This window comes from Callithrix jacchus, chromosome 9, assembly GCF_049354715.1.
Source record: "Callithrix jacchus isolate 240 chromosome 9, calJac240_pri, whole genome shotgun sequence".
NCBI classification, from domain to species: Eukaryota; Metazoa; Chordata; class Mammalia; order Primates; family Cebidae; genus Callithrix; species Callithrix jacchus.
Window position 1 is genome coordinate 109,883,322 of NC_133510.1, and position 19,755 is coordinate 109,903,076.

The window sequence follows — 19,755 nt, forward strand, 5'->3', positions numbered from 1 at the left end:
AATTCTATTCACCACTGACTTCAAATATTTTGAGGGAAGCATCCAGATTTTCTTTAATCAGGGCTTGGGATTTGAGCACTGACAAGACTACAACTCTCTCTTTACAGTCAAGCTACTAGGTTTACCAACTGTAAGACATCTCTTTCTGCTTTGCTGTTAAGACATCAGCTTTATTGCTGAGCAGTTCTTTTTCATTTTCCAGCCCTGTTCCCCAATTTTCTGCACCTCTAGAGACATCTTTCCATTCTACTGCCTTACCCCTAGCTTCAGTGGGCTGCTACTTTGCACTCAGTGAATGCCTAGTGTATTTCAAAGGGGGATATCTCTCAGCCCTTCCACCCTGTCTGAGCTTTTGATACACTGCTACTGTGCACTCCATGAAGGCACCAAAGGAAAGAATGGAAGAATAGGTGTAAACTCATCCAGTGTCTGGGGCTCTGTGAAATTCCACGCTGTCATGTCAGCCTGAATATGGCTATACAAAGCTTGTTAAAATTTTGACAGGTTGCTCTTCACTCTAAACTACAGTAGGTTCCCTTCTCTTTCTACTGTGCCCCACGGATGTAGCCATGGGTCTCTCTTCTTTCCTATGAAAGACTCTACTCTGTCTGGAATTCAGGTTCCTTTGTTTTCTCAATTCTCTAATGAGTTCAAACAAAATAAGAGAAAAATCCTCCATAATTTTGTGTCACATTGACTTTCATCTCATTGTTAATATAAGAAACAATGATCTATCGTGAGTTTTTACATCTTAACCAGAGGCAGAAGTGCCTACCTTTTTTTTTTTTAAGACAAGGTCTCACTCTGTTGCCCAGGCTGGAGTGCAGTGGCATGAATATGGCTCATTGCAGCATTAACCTCCTGAGTTCAAGTGATCCTCCCACCTCAGCCTCCTGAGTAGCTAGGACCACAGGCATGTGCCACCACACCCAGCTAATTTAAAAAATTTTTTTGCAGAGATGTGGTCTCAGCATGTTGCCCAGGCTTATCTCCTTGTTAGAGCAGGTTTTTATTTTAAGCAACACATGGTTACCTTTGAATTTCAATACCTGGATTTAACAGTAAGATTGCAAACAGTACCAATATATTTTTATTTGAGTAAGTGAATACATACTTTGCATTTTTTTTTTTTTTGAGACGGAGTTTCGCTCTTGTTACCCAGGCTGGAGTGCAATGGCACGATTTTGGCTCACCACAACCTCCGCCTCCTGGGTTCAGGCAATTCTCCTGCCTCAGCCTCCTGAGTGGTTGGGACTACAGGCACGCTCCACCATACCCAGCTAATTTTTTGCATTTTTAGTAGAGACGGGCTTTCACCATGTTGACCAGGATGGTCTCGATCTCTTGACCTCGTGATCCACCTGCCTTGGCCTCCCAAAGTGTTGTGATTACACGCGTGAGCCACCGCGCCTGGCCGTGATTTTTTTTTAAGTGAGAGTCTTGCTCTGCCGTCCAGGCTGGAGTAGAGTGGCATGATCTAAACTCACTGCAGCCTCAACTTTCCAGGCTGAAGTGATCCTCCCACCTCAGCTACCTGGAGTAGCTGGGACTACAGGAGTATGCTACCACACCCAGTCAATTTTTAAAATTTTCTGTAGAGACAAAGTCTCACTACGTTGCCCAGGCTGGTCTCAAACTCCTGGGGCTCAAGCACTTGGCAATTTTAAGCACTAAGATTTGTATCCACTTTTATGTATCACAATTACTTGTTAATCAGAAAGGATAACATGAACAACTAAATACATATAAAGTTCTTAGCTGGGAGTCGTGGCTCACATCTGTAATCCCAGCAAATTGGGAGGTCGAGGCAGGCAGACCACTTGAGGTCAGGAGTTTGAGACCAGCCTGGCCAACATGGTAAAACCCCATCTCTTTTATAAAAATATAAAAATTAGCTGGGCATGGTGGTACACGCCTGAAGTCCCAGTTACTCGGGAGGCTGAGGCATGAGAATCACTTCAACCTATGAGGTGGAGGTTGCAGTCAGCTCAGATTGTGCCATTGCACTCTGGCCTGGGTGACAAAGTGAGAAGGAAGGAAGGAAGAAAGGAAGGAAGGAAGGAAGGAAGGAAGGAAGGAAGGAAGGAAGGAAGGAAGGAGGGAGGGAGGGAGGGAGGGAGGGAGGGAGGGAGGGAGGGAGGGAGGGAGGGAGTAGGGAAGGAGGGGGAGGGGGGAAATCCTACCACTTCTCAACACCTCTACAGCTACCCTGGTCCTGGTCACCATCATCTTATTCCTAAATAACTGCCATGGCTTCCTAACTGATCTTTCTGCTTCTGCCTCTGCAATATGTCCACTCCCCTCTGCATACTGCACAAACGGCCAGAGATTCTTTTAAATCATGAGAGAAATCATGCCACTCTTCTACTCAAAACTCTCCAATGGCATCCATTTCACTCCGAGTAAAGGCTAAAGTCGATAACATGATTTATAAAGGCCTGTGATCTGGCTTCCAACCATCTCTCTGATGCCATTTCTTTTCACCCACTGTGCTCTAGATATTGGCCTTCTTGTTGTTTCCTAAACAAATCATGCATATGTCTATTTCAAGGCCTTTGTTAACTGCTGTTTCCTCTGCCTTCCATGCTCCTTCCCCATGTTGCAGTGAGCTTAGCGGAATTATTAATTCCCAAAATTCTGTCAGGTAACTGGATGGTTCTTTTATTGGTTTCACCTGGATCTGCTCATGAGGCTGCAATTCGCTGGCAGCTTGGCTGGGGCTCAAGTACCTAAGAGCCAAATTCACACATCTCAGACTTGGTGCTGGCTGTTGTTTGGTCCACTGTCTATATGTGGCCTCCCAAAGTTAGATATTCTATCCCAGGCTTTCTTACGTGATAGAAGGAGCATCCTAAGAGGGGAAAAGTAGAAGGTGAAAGGTCACTTAAGGCCTAGGATTTGCAATTCATACAATGTCTTCTTTGACACTTGGTTAAAACAAGTTATACGGGCAACTCAGATTCAAGAGGGTGGGAAACTCTACCTTTTGATGGAAAGAGCTGCAAAATATTGTGGATGTGATATACCAGCCCCCAAATATTTGCATGGCTCACTCCTTGCATATGTCTGCTCAAATGTCACCTTATCAATGAGAACTTCTGGGATTCCATATGAAGTACCTAACTTTTCCTCACCTTAGCATTTACTGTCTCACATTTTTCTCTTCTCTACAGCATGTATCACCATCTGACATTGCACATTTACTTATTTGTTTACCATCCATCTCCTTCCACTACCTCAGACATAGCCTTGTATATAGCAGGCACCCCAATCAGTATCTGTTGAATACATTCTATCAAACATGTGTCATGAATTAATAAAGCAGGATCCAAGTAACTAAAAAAGCTAATATAAATTTTACTGTGGAAAAATGTTGGTGGCTTTATATGTTCTTTTATTCTGTGATTTTGAACAAAATATTTTATAATGCTTCAGTGTGGTTGTCTATAGACTTTAGCCATGTGTCTCTGTTTCTTAGATATAATGAGGCTGGGCACAGTGGCTCACACCTGTAATCCCAGCTTTGGGAGTCCAAGGCGGGTGGATCACTCCTGGATCCTAAAGCCAGGAGTTTGAGACCAGCCTGGCCAATTGGTGAAATCTTTCTCTACTAAAAATATAAACATTAGCAAGGTGTGGTGGTGCTCGCCTATAATCTCAGCTACTTGGGTGGCTGAGGCACAAGAATTGCTTGAGCCTGGGAGTCAGAGGTTGCAGTAAGCCAAGACAGCATTACTGTAATTCACCCTGGGCAACAGAGCAAGACTATGTCTCTCAAAAAAAAAAAAAAAAAAATTTAAAAAGAGAAATACATACAATGAGAATGTTTTTTAAAATATCTAGATAAATATTAATTATGTACCCAGTCTCTAAAACCAATAATTTAAACTCTTTATTAAGTTTCTGCAGGGCCTAGAAAAAGCCATCTTGTTAACCTATATTAAGTCAGAGTTTAACTTAGAAAATAAGTTAAATGTAAAAAATGCCAGAAAAAATGACAATAGTTTATTTGAGATATATATATATGTGTGTGTGTTTACCTATGTGTGTATAAAAATGTTCTGACCCAGTCCTGAATCCATTCCTTATAAACAGAGTAAACTGAGTGAATGACACCAGAAGAAGGATCCATACTAAGGGAGGTATCAGTACTAAAGCCACTGCCACAACCATCCCAATTAACTAAGGTCACTGTTACCAGGTCTAAACTAGCCTTATCTCCAATGTGGAACATAAGATTACCTATTAAAAATCCTCACTAATTGCTGTACTAGAACCATAAAACCTGAGACACTACCTAAGTGACTCAGCTAGTTAATGATAGAAGAATCTTCTTCCTCAGAGAAACTGTGGTTATAATGGGTTAGGGTGAGGGTGGGGAAGATATGCTTTTAATTGTATATCCTTTTAGCCTTTTTTTTTTTAAACATGCATGTTGAACCTATAAGCAAAAAGTAAAAATCAAAACATTAATTCAATTGAAAAGCAATAGATTCCCTCCACGCTTGAGATACAGTAAATAAATCTAAAAGGAAGTTTCCATTAATGTCATTTTATACAGACTACTATAGGTAACTGAAGAAAAAATCAGAATAAAATAATAAGCACTATATGTATATGTATGTGTTCATGTATTTGTATATTATGGCCCATGTGGAAACCCATTCCCCCTTGCCAAATTGATAAGACCGGACATCATTTAAATGCAGAAGATAGTTTGGCCCAATAATGTCCTATTTTAGGCAGAAGAAATCTCAAAACAAAGAACACAAAACACTTGCTGGCTTGAAAAATGTTGGTTCAAAAAACAAGTAAATGAGAATTTTGTTATTTTAAAGCAACTAGGGCTAGGTGCTATGGCTCATGCCTATAATCCCAGTGCTGTGGGAGGCTGAGGGAGGATTGCCTGAGGCTAGAAGTTTAAGACTAGCCCGGCAAACACAGCAAGATACCAACTGTAGTCTCAGCTACTCGATCCTGTAGTCCTAGGATCACTTGAGCCTAGGAGTTTCAGGCTGCAGTGAGCTATGATGGCACCACTGGACTACAGCTGGGGCAACAGAACAAATCCCTGTCTCCCCCATCCCAAACAAAAAAAAAAAGGCAACTCCACTTAGGATTCATTTTACTTATACCAAATAGATTTAGAGATAACGTTGAAACAATTATCCACACAGACTCTTATCCTAATCAGTTGCTGATAAATTATTATGATTGCTTTGGATATGCTTTCTTGTTAGAACTCTCCCAAATACCTACATTAAATTCTAACTTGATGTAGTTATAGTTGTGAATGATCTTTAATGAATGTAAATTTTCACTAACATTAAATGTGTCCTTCATACCAGCAAAAAAAAAAAAAAAAAAAAAGAAAACAAAAGAAAAGAAAAAAGGACTAGGTAATGTTGATTTGATTCCCAGCCCCGGGAATCTTCTCATTCATAGAAAGGAGCTATTCTCTTCTACATTAAGAAACAGAAATAGAAACATTGTTATTTCAAAAATTTGATGAATCAAATGCTTGAAGAAAAACCACATATACATTTACAAAGTCTAATAGTAGTTGATATGGTGTGGATCTATGTCCTCACCCAAAACTCAAGTTGAACTGTAATCCCCAATGTTGGAAGTGGGGCCTGCTGGGAGGTGACTGGATCATGAGGGCAGATTTTCCCTTTGGTAGACTGACAGTGAGTGAGTGTTCACAAGATCTGTTTTTTGTTTTTGTTTTAATGTGACACCTCCCTGTTCTTCTCTTCCTCCTGCTCTAGACATGTGAAATCCTCACTTCCCCTTCACCTTCCACCATGATTGTAAGTTTCCTGAGGTCTTCCCAGAAGCCACTATGCTTCCTGTACAGCCTGTACAACTGTGAGCCAATAAAACCTCTTCTCTTTATAAATTACCCAGTCTCAGATATATCTTTGTAGCAACGTGAGAACGGACTAATACAATGATAAATAGGAAGGGGTAAACATAAAAAGGACAGTGAGGAAACAGAGTTTCTAGTCTGGGCATTTCCATGAGCTAGTTGTATAATCTTGGGCAACTCATTTACTCTCTAGGCCTAATTTTTTCATGTGGAAAGAAGGGAGGGAATAAGATCAGGTATCTTAAACATTTTTTAGAGATTTTTAAGATCCTACTAAGTTTTTTAAAAAGCACTACAGGGCCAGGCACAGTGGCTCATGCCTGTAATCCCAGCACTTTGGGAGGCCGAGCCAGGTGGATCACCTGAGATTAGGAATTCGAGACCAGCCTGACCAATGTGGTGAAATCCTGTCTCTACTAAAAGTACAAAATTAGCCAGGCATGGTGGCGGGCACCTGTAATCCCAGCTACTCAGGAGGCTGAGGCAGAAGAATCAATTGAACCCAGGAGGTGGAGGTTGCAGTGAGCCGAGATCGCACGATTGTACCCTAGCCTAGGCAACAAGAGTGAGACTCCATCTCAAAAAAAAAAAGCTACAAATTCTGTAGTATTGGTAAAATGTCCACTGTAACAACCCTTTGACCCAGAAAATCTTTTAAGAATTATCCCAGAAATGGACTGGCCCATGTGAGCAAATATTTGTAAATGTGGACAAGTATGTTCACTGATATTTGTATTAGCAAAAGGCCTAAAGAAAAAATAATTAAATGTTCAGAGAAAGCTACTTTAAAAAAATTATAGCCATCTACAGAATGGAATAACCATGAAGTCATCCGAAAGACTAAGAAATTATATGGAACAATTTCCAAAATTTACGGTTATTTGAAAAAAGCATGGCAGAGAATGGTGTGTATAGTGTGTCATTTCAACTTTTAACAAAGGATGTAAAACAGACACAAACACATGGATATAAATGTCTGTGTGTGTGTGTGTGTGTGTGTATCCATACACAAAAAATTCTTGTTTATGCAAAGAATGTTTCTAATTGGATACATAAGAAACTGGAATTGGACACATAAGAAACTGGTAATGGCCGGGCGCGGTGGCTCAAGCCTGTAATCCCAGCACTTTGGGAGGCTGAGGCGGGTGGATCACGAGGTCAAGATATCGAGACCATCCTGGTCAACATGGTGAAACCCTGTCTCTACTAAAGATACAAAAAAATTAGCTGGGCATGGTGGCACGTGCCTGTAATCCCAGCTACTCAGGAGGCTGAGGCAGGAGAATTGCTTGAACCCAGGAGGCGGAGGTTGCAGTGAGCCGAGATCGCGCCATTGCACTCCAGCCTGGGTAACAAGAGTGAAACTCTGTCTCAAAAAAAAAAATAAATAAAAAATAAACTGGTAGTAGTTGCTGCTTCTAGGAGGGGAACTAGCAGTTTAAAGCAGAAGAAAGATTGAACTTTTCATTGTAAACTATTTTCCACTGTCTGATTTTACTATGTATAGCTTTTTCATTAAATAAAAAAAAAACCACACAAAATATTTACTTAAAATACTTATATTCTCTATACTTGAAATTAGCCAAAAGGCCTGATTTACCAAATATGTAATATTATCTGAGAAAAATTACTTTATGCAAGTATTTTTCAAATTACCTTGAAAAGCCTGGGAAACACATCTGCTGGTTGTCCACGAATCACAAACAGACGAGAGTTTAATTTTCGTAGATTGGCATCAAGATCCTCAAGACATTGAAGCAAAAATCTAGAGAGAAGAAAATATTATTTAAATTATTAAAAATATATATTTAGAAGATAAAGTATTACAAAATCATGTTATATAAGCTGAAATGCCAACCTTTTATCTTATTACCTTATTGATTTATAAATTATTCTTTCAAAAAACCATACCAATATGTATTTTTTAATTATAGCACAAATTACCTAGTATTTTAATAAAGTCCTGAATAAAATCAGTAATTTTCATTAAAGTGATTATTAGTGAAAATTTAATTTGTGAACATAAAAATATATAAAGAAGTATCAAAGTAATTAAATGAAATTGGTTTCATCGTTTAAACTTGATGAAATATTTTATATATGAAAATGACTTTTCACATAGAAACTTGAAAAATTAAGACTATCTTATGCTGGAGGGAAAAAAAACAGAAATGTCTTATATAATGAATCAGCAAGTAAATAATTTAAGAATACAATGGTAAAAAGGAATCTGAGGGTATAAAAAAAGAAAACAAGAATATGAGTACATTTTTGTAATATTGTAATCATTTAAGAGACTGAAATCATAATGCCCATTTTCAAGTTTCTAATCTATTTAAAAAAGAAACTAATAGTAAACAGATGCCAAATTATGTGTCTATTAATTCTCTGAATGTAGAAAATGCCATATTAACTTCTAAAAAAAAGAAACCATTCCATGGAGTGGGGGTGGGGACTATAGACTTTATCAATGAAATAAGTAGTAACAAGGCTTACACATGACAAATATCTAGGAAAATTCTGGGGCAGTACCAGAATACTGCTTACTGTGCATTTTCTGTTGTGAAGAAATGGAACACTCCCAAAGAGCAAATTTAAAAGAGATAATCACCCATCAAAGGTCCAATCTTATTTGTGCCTCATGTTAATTTTCATCTAGATTCTATCCTTTTCAGCTGGACATATCTTATTTCCTATTTTGCTTCTTTTATGTTCTTGTTACTAAGATTAAGTATTTGTCTGCCACATGGTCTTTGAGAATAGTGACTATGTCTTACTTGTGAAGAGGAGTGATTAAGAAGCAGGCAAAGGCATATTCTAGAAGTGTACTATCCAATATGGTAACCAAAAGCCCCATGTAGCAACTTAAGTTAATTTAATTTAAAAATCACACTTGCCACACTTCAAGTCCTCAACAGCCACATGTATAGCTAGTGGCTACCATACTGAACAGTATAGCTACAGATCATTTCCATCATTGCAGAAAATTCTCCTGGACAGATTGTTCTAAAAAGTTGCTTGGTCTAGATCATTTTGTTCTCCTTGCCCGTTCTGATCCCATCATTTCACCAAATAAATCTTGTTGATTTTTTAGAACTGTAGTTATTAGTAACATAAGTACACTAGTGAGGTCTGACACTTCTTCCCCTTTAGGAGCACCATCTGTACAGCTTAAAGAGTCGCAGTGCTATATATATATATTTATTGTACTTTAGGTTCTGGGGTACACGTGCAGATCATGCAGGAATGTTGCATAGGTACATAAATGGCAAGGTAGTTTGCTGTCTTCATCCCCCCCATCACCTGTATCTGGTATTTCTCACCTTATTATCCCTCCCCACTCCTCTGCTATCCCTCCCCTAGCCCTCCCCAACTGACTGTAGTATGTGATGCTCCCCTCCCTGTGTCCACATGTTCTAATTGTTCAACACCTGCCTATGAGTGATAACATGCAGTGTTTGGTTTTCTGCTCACGTCAGTTTGTTGACAATGATGGTTTATTCATCCATGTCCCTATGAAGGACAAGAACTCACTGTTTTTTATGGTTGCATAGTATTCCATGGTGTATATGTGCCACATTTTCTTTATCCAGTCTATCATTGATGGAAATCTGGGTTGGTTCCAGGTCTCTGCTATTGTAAACAGTGCTGCAATGAACATACGTGTGCATGTGTGTTTATATTAGAACAATTTATAATTCTTTGGGTATATACCCAGTAATGAGATTGCTGGGTCAAATGGTATTTCAATTTCTAGATCCTTGAGGAATCGCCACACTGTCTTCCACAATGGTTGCACTAATTTGCACTCCCACCAACAGTGTAAAAGTGTTCCTATTTCTCCACATCCTCTCCAGCATCTGTTGTCTCCAGATTTTTTAATGACTGCCATTCTAACTGGTGTGAGATGGTATCTCAATGTGGTTTTGATTTGCATTTCTCTAATGACCAGTGATGATGAGCATTTTTTCATATGTTGGCCTCATAAATGTCTTCTTTTGCAGTGTCTGTTCATATCCTTTGCCCACTTTTGGATGTTTTCTTTTTCTTGTAAATCTGTTTTAGTTCTTTGTAGATTCTGGATATTAGCCCTTTGTCAGATGGGTAGATTGCAAAAAATTGTTTCCCATTCTGTTGGTTGCTGGTTCGCGCTAATGATTGTTTCCTCTGCTGTACAGAAGCTCTGGAGTTTAATTAGATTTTATTTGTCTATTTTGTGGCTTTTGTTGCCATTGCTTTTGGTGTTTTAGCCATGTCCTTGCCTATACCTATGTCCTGAATGCTTTTGCCTAGGTTTTCTTCTAGATTTTTTATCGTGTTAGGGACATCCCACAATTTCACCTTACGAAGTCTCATGGTGGGTGTTAGGGACATCCCACCATTTCACCTTAGGAAGTCTAAAATAGGAAGAGCAAACCCTTCTATCCTCATATTTATATTGCATCTCATCCCTTTTCTGCCTTGGTTTGGAGTCACCTATCTAACACCTGATCCCCACCCTAACCCACCACTACCAATGTATGAACACTTCAGGGGAGAAGATTGTTGTTGTCAGATGCATAGTGATATAAAAGCATCTGAGTTTAATAAAATTATCTCCAACTATGAATAATTTATTATGTCTGGTTACAAATGCTTACTGGGAAGCATCTAATTTTATGTATTTGCTTGGCAAGAATTTGGCAGAACAAAGATCAAAGAGTTTTTACACAGATCAAAAATTAAGTTGAAAGAACTATTTTAAGTTTTCTTAAATTGAAACAGTACAAAATTTAAATGTCCTGGAAGGGTAATTTAAGGCAATGATAGTCCCCTAATCTCTGTTATATCATTAGTTTCAAAATCTACCCCACCAGAAGGAGGAAGAACTGAGAACAGCAAGAATTCTCCATATTCAACTTTATGGTCAAAACAATTCTATGTGGTATAAGAGTTAAATGACAAACAGTAAAATGGGAAAAGAAATAAACCAAAAGGGCATGATTAATTCATAAAATGAATAATTAAGTATGAATTAATGATTGGCTCTTTATCTTTCCCTTTCTTGTTAATAGGCTGAATAAGCATTCTTTTTTTTTTGACAGGATCTTGTTTTGTCGCTAAGGCTAGAATGTAGTGGTGCAATCATGGCTCACTGCAGCCCTGAATTCTCCCACCTAAGCCTCTGGAGTGACTGGGACCACAGGAGTATGCCAGCACACCCAGGTAATTTTTACAGTTTTTGTAGAGGTGGGGTCTCCCCACATTGCTCAGGCTGCTCTCGAACTCCTGGCCTCAAGTGATCCTCCCACCTCAGCCTCCCAAAGTGCTGGGATTACAAGCATAAGCCATCACATGCCTGGCCTTAATAAACATTATATGAACCAAACAAATGCACAGAATGATATGGACTGAAGTAATGTGTTATAATGGGAAAAGTTTTGCGACCAAAGAATTAATTTTGTTTTGGTACTTCATGAAAAAAAGGAATAAAAGCTGTATTAAGTATTGTTTTCTTCTTCCAGAGATATAATTTATATCCCTCATTTCACATAAAAATTGCACAGATTTAAAAAACAGAAGCACTTTAAAAATAATACAGGTACTTTGTAATAAAATATTTTAAGTGGAAAAGTCTGTGAAGAAAAGGAAAAGAGAAGGATAAAGTAGAACACACTATGATGCTGTTCTTTGTTATAAGGCTTTTAAAACTATTTGCATATATTACTTTAATAAAATAAAATTTACATTGCTTGTATCTACTTTTGTTTATATGTGCACAAGAAAATAATTGGAAAAATACTTACCAAGCTATTAATCATATCTACCCTTAAGGAATGGGGGTTTGAGATAGGGGTGAGAAAGAGAAAAACAAACACATTTCTTTTAACTTCATAAAAAAGTTTAAAATTGATAGTGTACATTCCTTTAAAGTAGAAGAAAAATGAGAAGCTGTATCTACTGTATACCTGGTTTAATACATGGTGAATATCTTTTCAAAGCAATGAACATACTTCTATGGCATCAATTTTCATAGTTTCATAGTATTCCATTGCACAGATGTCCCATAATTTAACAAGTCTATCAACAAATTGCTATCCTTAAATCAATCCTGAAAGTCCTATTTAGTCTCCTCATCTGTAAAATTAGGACAGTAATAGGACCTGTCTCATAGCACTGTTCGTGAGAATTAAATAAATGAACATATGCAAAGCTCTTAGAATAGTGTCTGTCCATAGTAAGTACAATGATATGTTATCTATTACCTTTTAGTGTTCTCCTTCCTATCCACTTCTATTTTTGCTATAATAATTTTAGTTCATATTATTGCTTGCTTGTATTATCTACTGCAATGCCTGAAAATAGATCTGCCTACTATCAATCTCTCTCCATTCTAATTCATTTTATATGCAATTCCAAATCTTCATGAGGCACAGCTTCCTGTACAAAGGTTTTCAAAGACTCATTCCCTATAGAATACACAACAAATTATTTTGCTTGGCTACTAACCTAGGGTTCTAAGTTTGTTTCCTGTCTCACACCACCCCTTTCTCTCACACCAAACCAAACCTGTCTTTCACCACACATTCAGTCTCCCGGAATTTGCTCCATGCTCTTTCCTTGGCTTGGAATACCTTTACCAATTCTCATTCCTTTAAGTTCATATCTCACTAATCTTAAATCTTTCAGGTAAAAGTCACTTCTCCATCTTCTGAACCTCTGAGGTACATTATGTCCTTCAGAGGATGAAAAAATTTTACCTCATATTATAGCTATCACACACACACACACCACAACACATCTGGCTAATTATTTTTTGTATTTTTAGTAGAGATGGGGTCTCACCATGTTGGCCAGGCCAAGGTGATCTGCCTGCCTCAGACTACCTGGCCCTATCTACAGTTTTCTTAACCTACATTTTGGTTTCTATTTGGCAAACAAATCTCATTATATGCCTTGCATTATTTGTTGAAAAGATTAGAAATAGGATTAAATGACCTAGTATGGATGTCTTGCAGAACTGGTGAAAGGATTGGAAGCCTTGTAAAATCACCTAATAGGGTCTCTAGCACATGGTAGATATGTATTAAACAGAAGTTATTTTCCCTTGAGAATAATTCCTCTATGTGTGTGTGTGTTTTTTTAAACACTCCTTGTATATCTATGCATAAATACTTGGGCATGACAAAAGAAACCATGAATTAGTTAGATGCCTACACCTGTATACAGAATTACTTTGAACTCATAACTTCATCTGAATGTCACTCTGAACTACGATTTGAAGGAAACCTTTCCCAGTGGCAAGGTCAGTGTGACTATGAATATTATAAAACAAAGTACAATGCAATAAAGACTCAACTAATCTCTAAGCATATAAATTTTCCTTGATAGTACCTTCAACAGCCCAGGTTCAAAGTATCAACTCAGTTTGGGTGTGATTTCTTTTTAATCCTAACTGAATAATGTTACTTAAAAACTGTACAAAATCTAATGCTCCATCCTTTACCCTTAACTGGGAAAAGGATTAGATCTGTCAGAATTCAGATTCAGTGTGTTTTAAAGAACACGCCAAGTTCAACCTTAATGTAATAGATACACATGTGCTCTGGGACACTCAATATTGAATGAAACACATGATTTATTTTTAATATATTCTACTGAAAATACACATATGACATCATTTTAACAGGAACATACTTTCCGATCTTCTCCAATTTGGCATATATATTACTTTCTTCAACTACACCCATTAGAAGGCTCAGTTAATAATGCTATTAACTACATGCAACAGATTGCTTTTTAAATAGGTCAAATGATAGTAAAACTCACTATATCCCTTCACATAATTGTACTGCTTACATATAAGCACAGTCCTCACATTATTTAATTGCAATACTGAATGCACCACTTTAAACTGAAGAGGTATTAGGTGACAAAATATATTTCTTCACTTTAAATATTTTAAGGATTTTTTTTCTCTAGAGATCACTATCTATTGCTATTATTTTAAGAATTATACGCAGTAAGCTTCCTTATGCCATTTCCAAAAGATGACTTCAACGTGAATCAACAGAAATATTTTCCTAAAGTAGGTCATTGCTATAGCAACCAGCGGAAGGTTTAGTATACTCCGTCACAATGACCTACTTTCCAGCCTGTGCTAGAACAGCTTTATATAACTATAATTTCTAGCTTTGTCTATGAAATAATCCAAAAAAGGCAATGGTAAGATACAACATAATCAATCCCATTAGAGTTGAAAACAAGGCATTAAGAACTAACATGTATCATACCAGAATAAAGCCATGTGGTTCTGTATGTTAGTTTGTAAAATATATCTTACACACTCAGCAATAAAAACTATACTTACAATATCTAAACAAGAACAACCTGTTGGTGACCCCAGAGAACTGATTTAAAGACTGTAAACTAAAATTACTAAAACCACAAGAAGAATAACCTTATTATCCGCATAAAACAAAAGTTAAATTTAAAAAAAAATTTAAAGTTCTGTAATACACTATCATAAAGAAAAAAATGGAGATTCTCAGTCGTTAACCAAAGTCTATTATATTAGAGATTTTAAAAATATAACAATTTGTGTCTGTGTAAATTTAATGAAATTTACATATATATATATATATATATATATATATATATATATATATATACTCTTTTTTCTGGTTTGTAACAAATTTTTAGTGCTTTCATCCAACTTAATTTTATTTAAATTGACTGGATATTTGTGATAAACACTCTCCCTGAAGATAAGAGTTTAATGTTCAATAAAGATGAAATATATATTTTAACAGAAAATTTTATATCTGTCAGACTCTAGAAGCCATAAACTAGTAGACCTATATAACTTTTTATAACTTGTATTTTTCAATGCCCTCTTTTAAATCTTGAAATAAAAGACCTAGACAATATAACATATCCATACATATAATCTTAAAGCATTAATATAATGCTTTAATTGATGCATATAGGAGAAATTAAAGGAAAGTCATTTATATTTAGAAAGAAGTAACATGTACTTCTAGAGGTAAATACGTGGGCATGACATAAGGAGACAATGAATTAAAACTGAATGTCCACACTTACATAATCATTTTAAATTTAGCGGCTACAAAACAGACTTGATACAGTTGTGTTACTGGTGACTCAAACACAATACACCATGAGTGATATTGTCTCGGTGACATGATTTTCTGAAACATTGACCAAGACAATAAAGTTCAGAAAAAAGCAAAATACAATCTTTCCTTTATTTATATAGGTGACAAATACATTCCAGGAAAGCTCAGTATATACTAAAATTGTGTAAAAATATACCTACTGTTTTATAAAAATGGATTTAGGCTATAGGTTCAGAAAATTAGTAAGTTTTTCACTTACATTAAACATCTGGAAGAACATTTGAAAGTTACGTGGAACTCAGAAAAACTATTTTATTTTACTTATTTGTTTTAGAGACAGGGTCTCATTATGTTGCCCAGGCTGGCCTCAAATTCCTGGATTCAAGTGATCCTTCCATCTCAGTGGCTTCCTGAATAGCTGGGACTATGTGCATGCAGTATGGCATCTAGAGACAACTATTTATTTTGAGGGATTACTCTAAGTACTGAAAGAAATCTTCCATTATTGGCCTCTCCTCACTAATTCCACTAGCACCTTCCAATCATTGTGACAACTGGCCAGACACTGTAGCTCATGTCTATAATCCCAGCACTTTGGGAGGCCAAGGTGGGTGGATTGCTTGAGTGCAGGAGTTCGAGAGCAGCCTGGGCAATATAGGGAGACCTCATCTGTACAAAAAACACAAAAACACTAGCTGGGCGTGGTGGCACATGCCTATAGTCCTAGCTACTTGGGAGGCTGAGGCAGGAGGATCACTTGAGCCTAGGAAGTTGAGGCTGCACTGAGCTGGCTGTGATCATGCTAGCACACACTGTACTCCAGCCTGTGTGATACAGTCAGATCTTGTCTTGAAAAAAATCAATCATTGTCACAACCAAAAATTCCTCGACACATTTTCTAAAATGACTTTGAAGGAGTGATACTGCTCATTACTTCTATAATTTCAATCACTGATTTATAAGTTATACAAAGATAAATGAGGTTCTAATACAGATCTTAGAACCTAAAAAAGGAACTTGAATATGTACATAATGTACATAAATACAGAACTGGCTATGGTAGACTACAACATACAAAATATCCTTAATATGCTTTGAAAAATCAGGAGGGAGAAATCACTTTTGGATTTTTCTTTCCATCTTTTGATACGGGGAGAAGCTTGGGCAAAAATTTCAAGGATGTGGTGATGGGAGGCAGGGACCCTGAAGTAGCAACACAATTTTAATAGCTGGAGATAAGGAGAATTACTGGCCACTGGACTGTAACCTTCAACTAGGCCTTGTTCACCACTTCCCGCTGTCCAATTCCTGACATACAGCAGGAGTTCAATAAATATCTATCTAATGACTGACTAAATAAATTAATTATTGAAAGCAGAAGAAAGGGATTTTAAAGATTTGATTCAATAGTCAATGAAGAAGAAACATGAAAGGGAAAGAATATTCTCCGAATATCTATTGTGCTGGATACTTTACATACACTATATTCCTAACAACTTTACAAGGCATCTCATTTTAAAAATGATGGACTGAAACTCACCAAGAACATTTTCAAACCCAGGTAAACAATGAAAAAGAAAATTTAATCTGGATGTCTCTGACTACAAGCCATAGTGCTCTTTGTACTACATGTGTAACTTTCCTACAGACTATGTAATAATCTAAGATGTTTTAGGAAAATTAATTTGACAACTTAAAGAACACAACAATGAGTAGAATACAGTTTTTGCCCTCTGGCTAAGGAATAGGTATGTGCATCAATTAAGAATAATTTAGGATATACTATGGTAAAAAATCAGTCAAAGAAGGTCACATGGTCAAGTTAGCCTTCAAAAAGGCAGGAGAGCAAATACTTCTTTCAGGAAAGGATACTGAAGAACATTGTACAGTAATGACATCTAACACAATATCTAAACATTGATATTATATGCCATGTGGTAAATTTTATTATGAAGAGTGTATTAAGGCAACCAGAAGAAACCTAACTCTGTGGGGATGGGGAAAGGGACAGGGGAGGGCACGCACAAGGAAGAACAGATCTGAGTAGTTTAGAATAGGTGTTGCTTAAGCTGATAAAGCAGGAATGGGCAACCCGAAGTAGAGAAAATAGTATGTATGCTTGAACCACAGAAACTCAAAAGAGCTGGGGTTAGGGATAGCTGGAGAAGGACTGTAAGTATTATGCTTTCTATACTAAAATGTTTATTCTCTCCAACCCAAGTTTTAACATTTCAAAATATATTCAAATCAATGTCAAAACAAACTGTTATCAACCTGGTGTTGACAGTACAGTGAATTAAGATACGCTAACAGAAGGGCCAGGCGCTGTGGTTCACGTCTGTAATCCCAGCACTTTGGGAGGCTGAGGCTGGCGGATCACGAGGTCAGGAGATCAGGACCATTCTGGCTAACCCGGTGGAACCCTGTCTCTACTAAAAATACAAAAAATTAGCCGGGTGTTGTGGTACATGTCAGTAATCCCAGCTACTCAGAAGGCTGAGGCAGGAGAACTGCTTGAACTCAGGAGGCAGAGGTTGCAATGAGCCGAGATTGCGCCACTGCACTTCAGCCTGGGTGACAGAGCAAGATGCCATTTCCAAAAAAAAAGAAAAAGATACCCTACCAGAAATAACTAACAACAACAAAAGAAAACTTCTTAAAATAATTCACTAGGTTGTTCAAAAAGCAAGAAGGCATAATAGGTCACAGGGAGATAAAGTCAGCTTTATCCCTGGGGATTTCTGCAGAGCCCTAAGAATTCTGAGCTTCATCTGGGTTGAGGAGGACAGGAGATCAAGCCCAAGACTCACCAAAAGTAAGGAAGCTAATAATAGATTCAATAGCCTGGGCTCCCAAAACCTTTAGTCAATAAGATATAAAACTTTTTTTTTTTTTTTTTGCTTATTATACCCAGATTGCTCTGAAAGATATAAATCTTAAGTCACAGATAAAGACTACAAACTTACCTGTTTCTAGCCAGTTTGGGTTGAAAGAAAACAAAATCTCCCGCTGAATGGAAAGAGAAAAATCATAACTTTACAGTAGTGAATACTGGCAAGCACTACCTTAATCAAACGATAGAGTAAACATCACCAGTGATAAGTGAATCATGTTGATATTATGTTCACTCTGACTTGATATGATGAGAAAACCATTTCACCTCTGTGGTATTTTCCCCCAAGTCCCCTTAACCCTAGTTTAATTATGAGAAAAAAAAAAAATCAGACAAACCCAAATTGAAGGCCATTCTACAAAATATTTGACCAGTTCAAAACCACAGATGTCATAAAAAAAACAGAGAAAGCCTGAGAAACTGTTAGAGAGGCGATGAAGGAGACACATGACTAGATGCAGCGTAGTATTACAGATGGGATCATGGAAAAGAAAAACTTAGTGGAAATCTGAATAGTCTTTACAAAAGTACCATGGAAATGGAAATGTTAATATTAGAGGAAACAGGATACAGAGCATACAGGAACTCTCTGTATTAGCTCTGCATATTTTCTAAAAATCTAAAATCATTCAAAAAATTTTTATTGAAAAAATCTGAGAATGAGTCGCCTCAATGCAAATTCATGGAATATATGTGGTCCCAAACACCTCAAGCATGACAATGAGTTTAAAGTGGTGCCAGGCTCATTATGCCCCAAGATAACTGTCATACACAAGCATAAATACACACACACACACACACACACACACACACACACGTACACGTCATAAATCCTCTCTGCACTCTCAACTTTAAAACTCAGACTTCAGACCAGGCATGGTGGCTCATGCCTATAATCCCAGAGCCTAGGAGTTCTAGACCAGCCTGGGCAAAATGGAGAAACCCTGACTAAATTAGTTGGGCATGGTGGCATGCACCTATAATCTCAGCTACTCAGGAAGGGAAGGTGGGAGGATCGCTTGAGCCCAAGAGGTCAAGACCACAGTGAGCCATGATCACATCCCTGTACTCCAGCCTGCGCAACAGAGCAAGATCAGTTTTAAATTGGTATTATTCATATGTTACAAAATTAGAAAACACTTTTCTAAACAATTTATGGGACCAAGAACATCCTAATGAATTTGAGAAAATATGTAAAATTAAATGATAGTGAAAAAAATCTAATATTTGTGGAATGCAACTGAAGTGGTACTTAAAAGGAAATGTATAGGCTTAAATGCTTATTATAAAAGAAGACTTGAAATTAAGAAAACCAGCAGAATAAATCCTTGAAAAGCAAAAAGAAGAAAGTGATGCAAAACAGAAATTAGTGAAAACAGAACACAAATCCATAAGAGAAACAGAAAAGCCAAATGTATTACATGAAAAGATAATAATATAAATGTCTGATGAGAATAAGAAAAAAATGAGGAACAGCAAAGTAAGAAATGTTAAGAATTTTTTTTAAAAGGGGGTATATTATCCCAGATACTGCAGGGATTGAACAAAAAATAAATAATTTTATGCAAAGAAATTTGAAAACTTAGATAAAATAAATTCCTTGCTAAAACTGACTCAAGAAATTTAACTTACAAAAATAGACTCTAGTAAAAAAAGAACTCGAATGGTTCGAAGTTGCAAAAGAAATTGAATCCATAGTTTAAAATCTTACAAGAAAAACACTAGTCAGTCAGCTTTACAGATGAATTCTACCAAATATTCAAAGAATAGATAATTCTAATTTTAGAAAGGATTCTAATCTCATAAAGAGGATAGGAGGTTAGATTTACCTTGACACCAAAACCAGACAAAGACAGTACAAAAGGAAAATT

General features: G+C 36.9%; 1 protein-coding gene across 3 annotated transcripts in view; it reads right to left on the reverse strand.

Moving 5' to 3' along the window:
- The window catches only part of CRY1 (cryptochrome circadian regulator 1), a 149,820-nt gene that overhangs the window by 51,286 nt on the left and 78,779 nt on the right, over positions 1–19,755 (reverse strand). For all 3 annotated transcript variants that reach the window (XM_035258528.3, XM_002752946.6, XM_078337186.1), the window contains exon 2: positions 7,529–7,637. In XM_035258528.3, the coding sequence (XP_035114419.2) occupies positions 7,529–7,637 (109 nt within the window). The remainder of the gene's footprint in view (positions 1–7,528; positions 7,638–19,755) is intronic.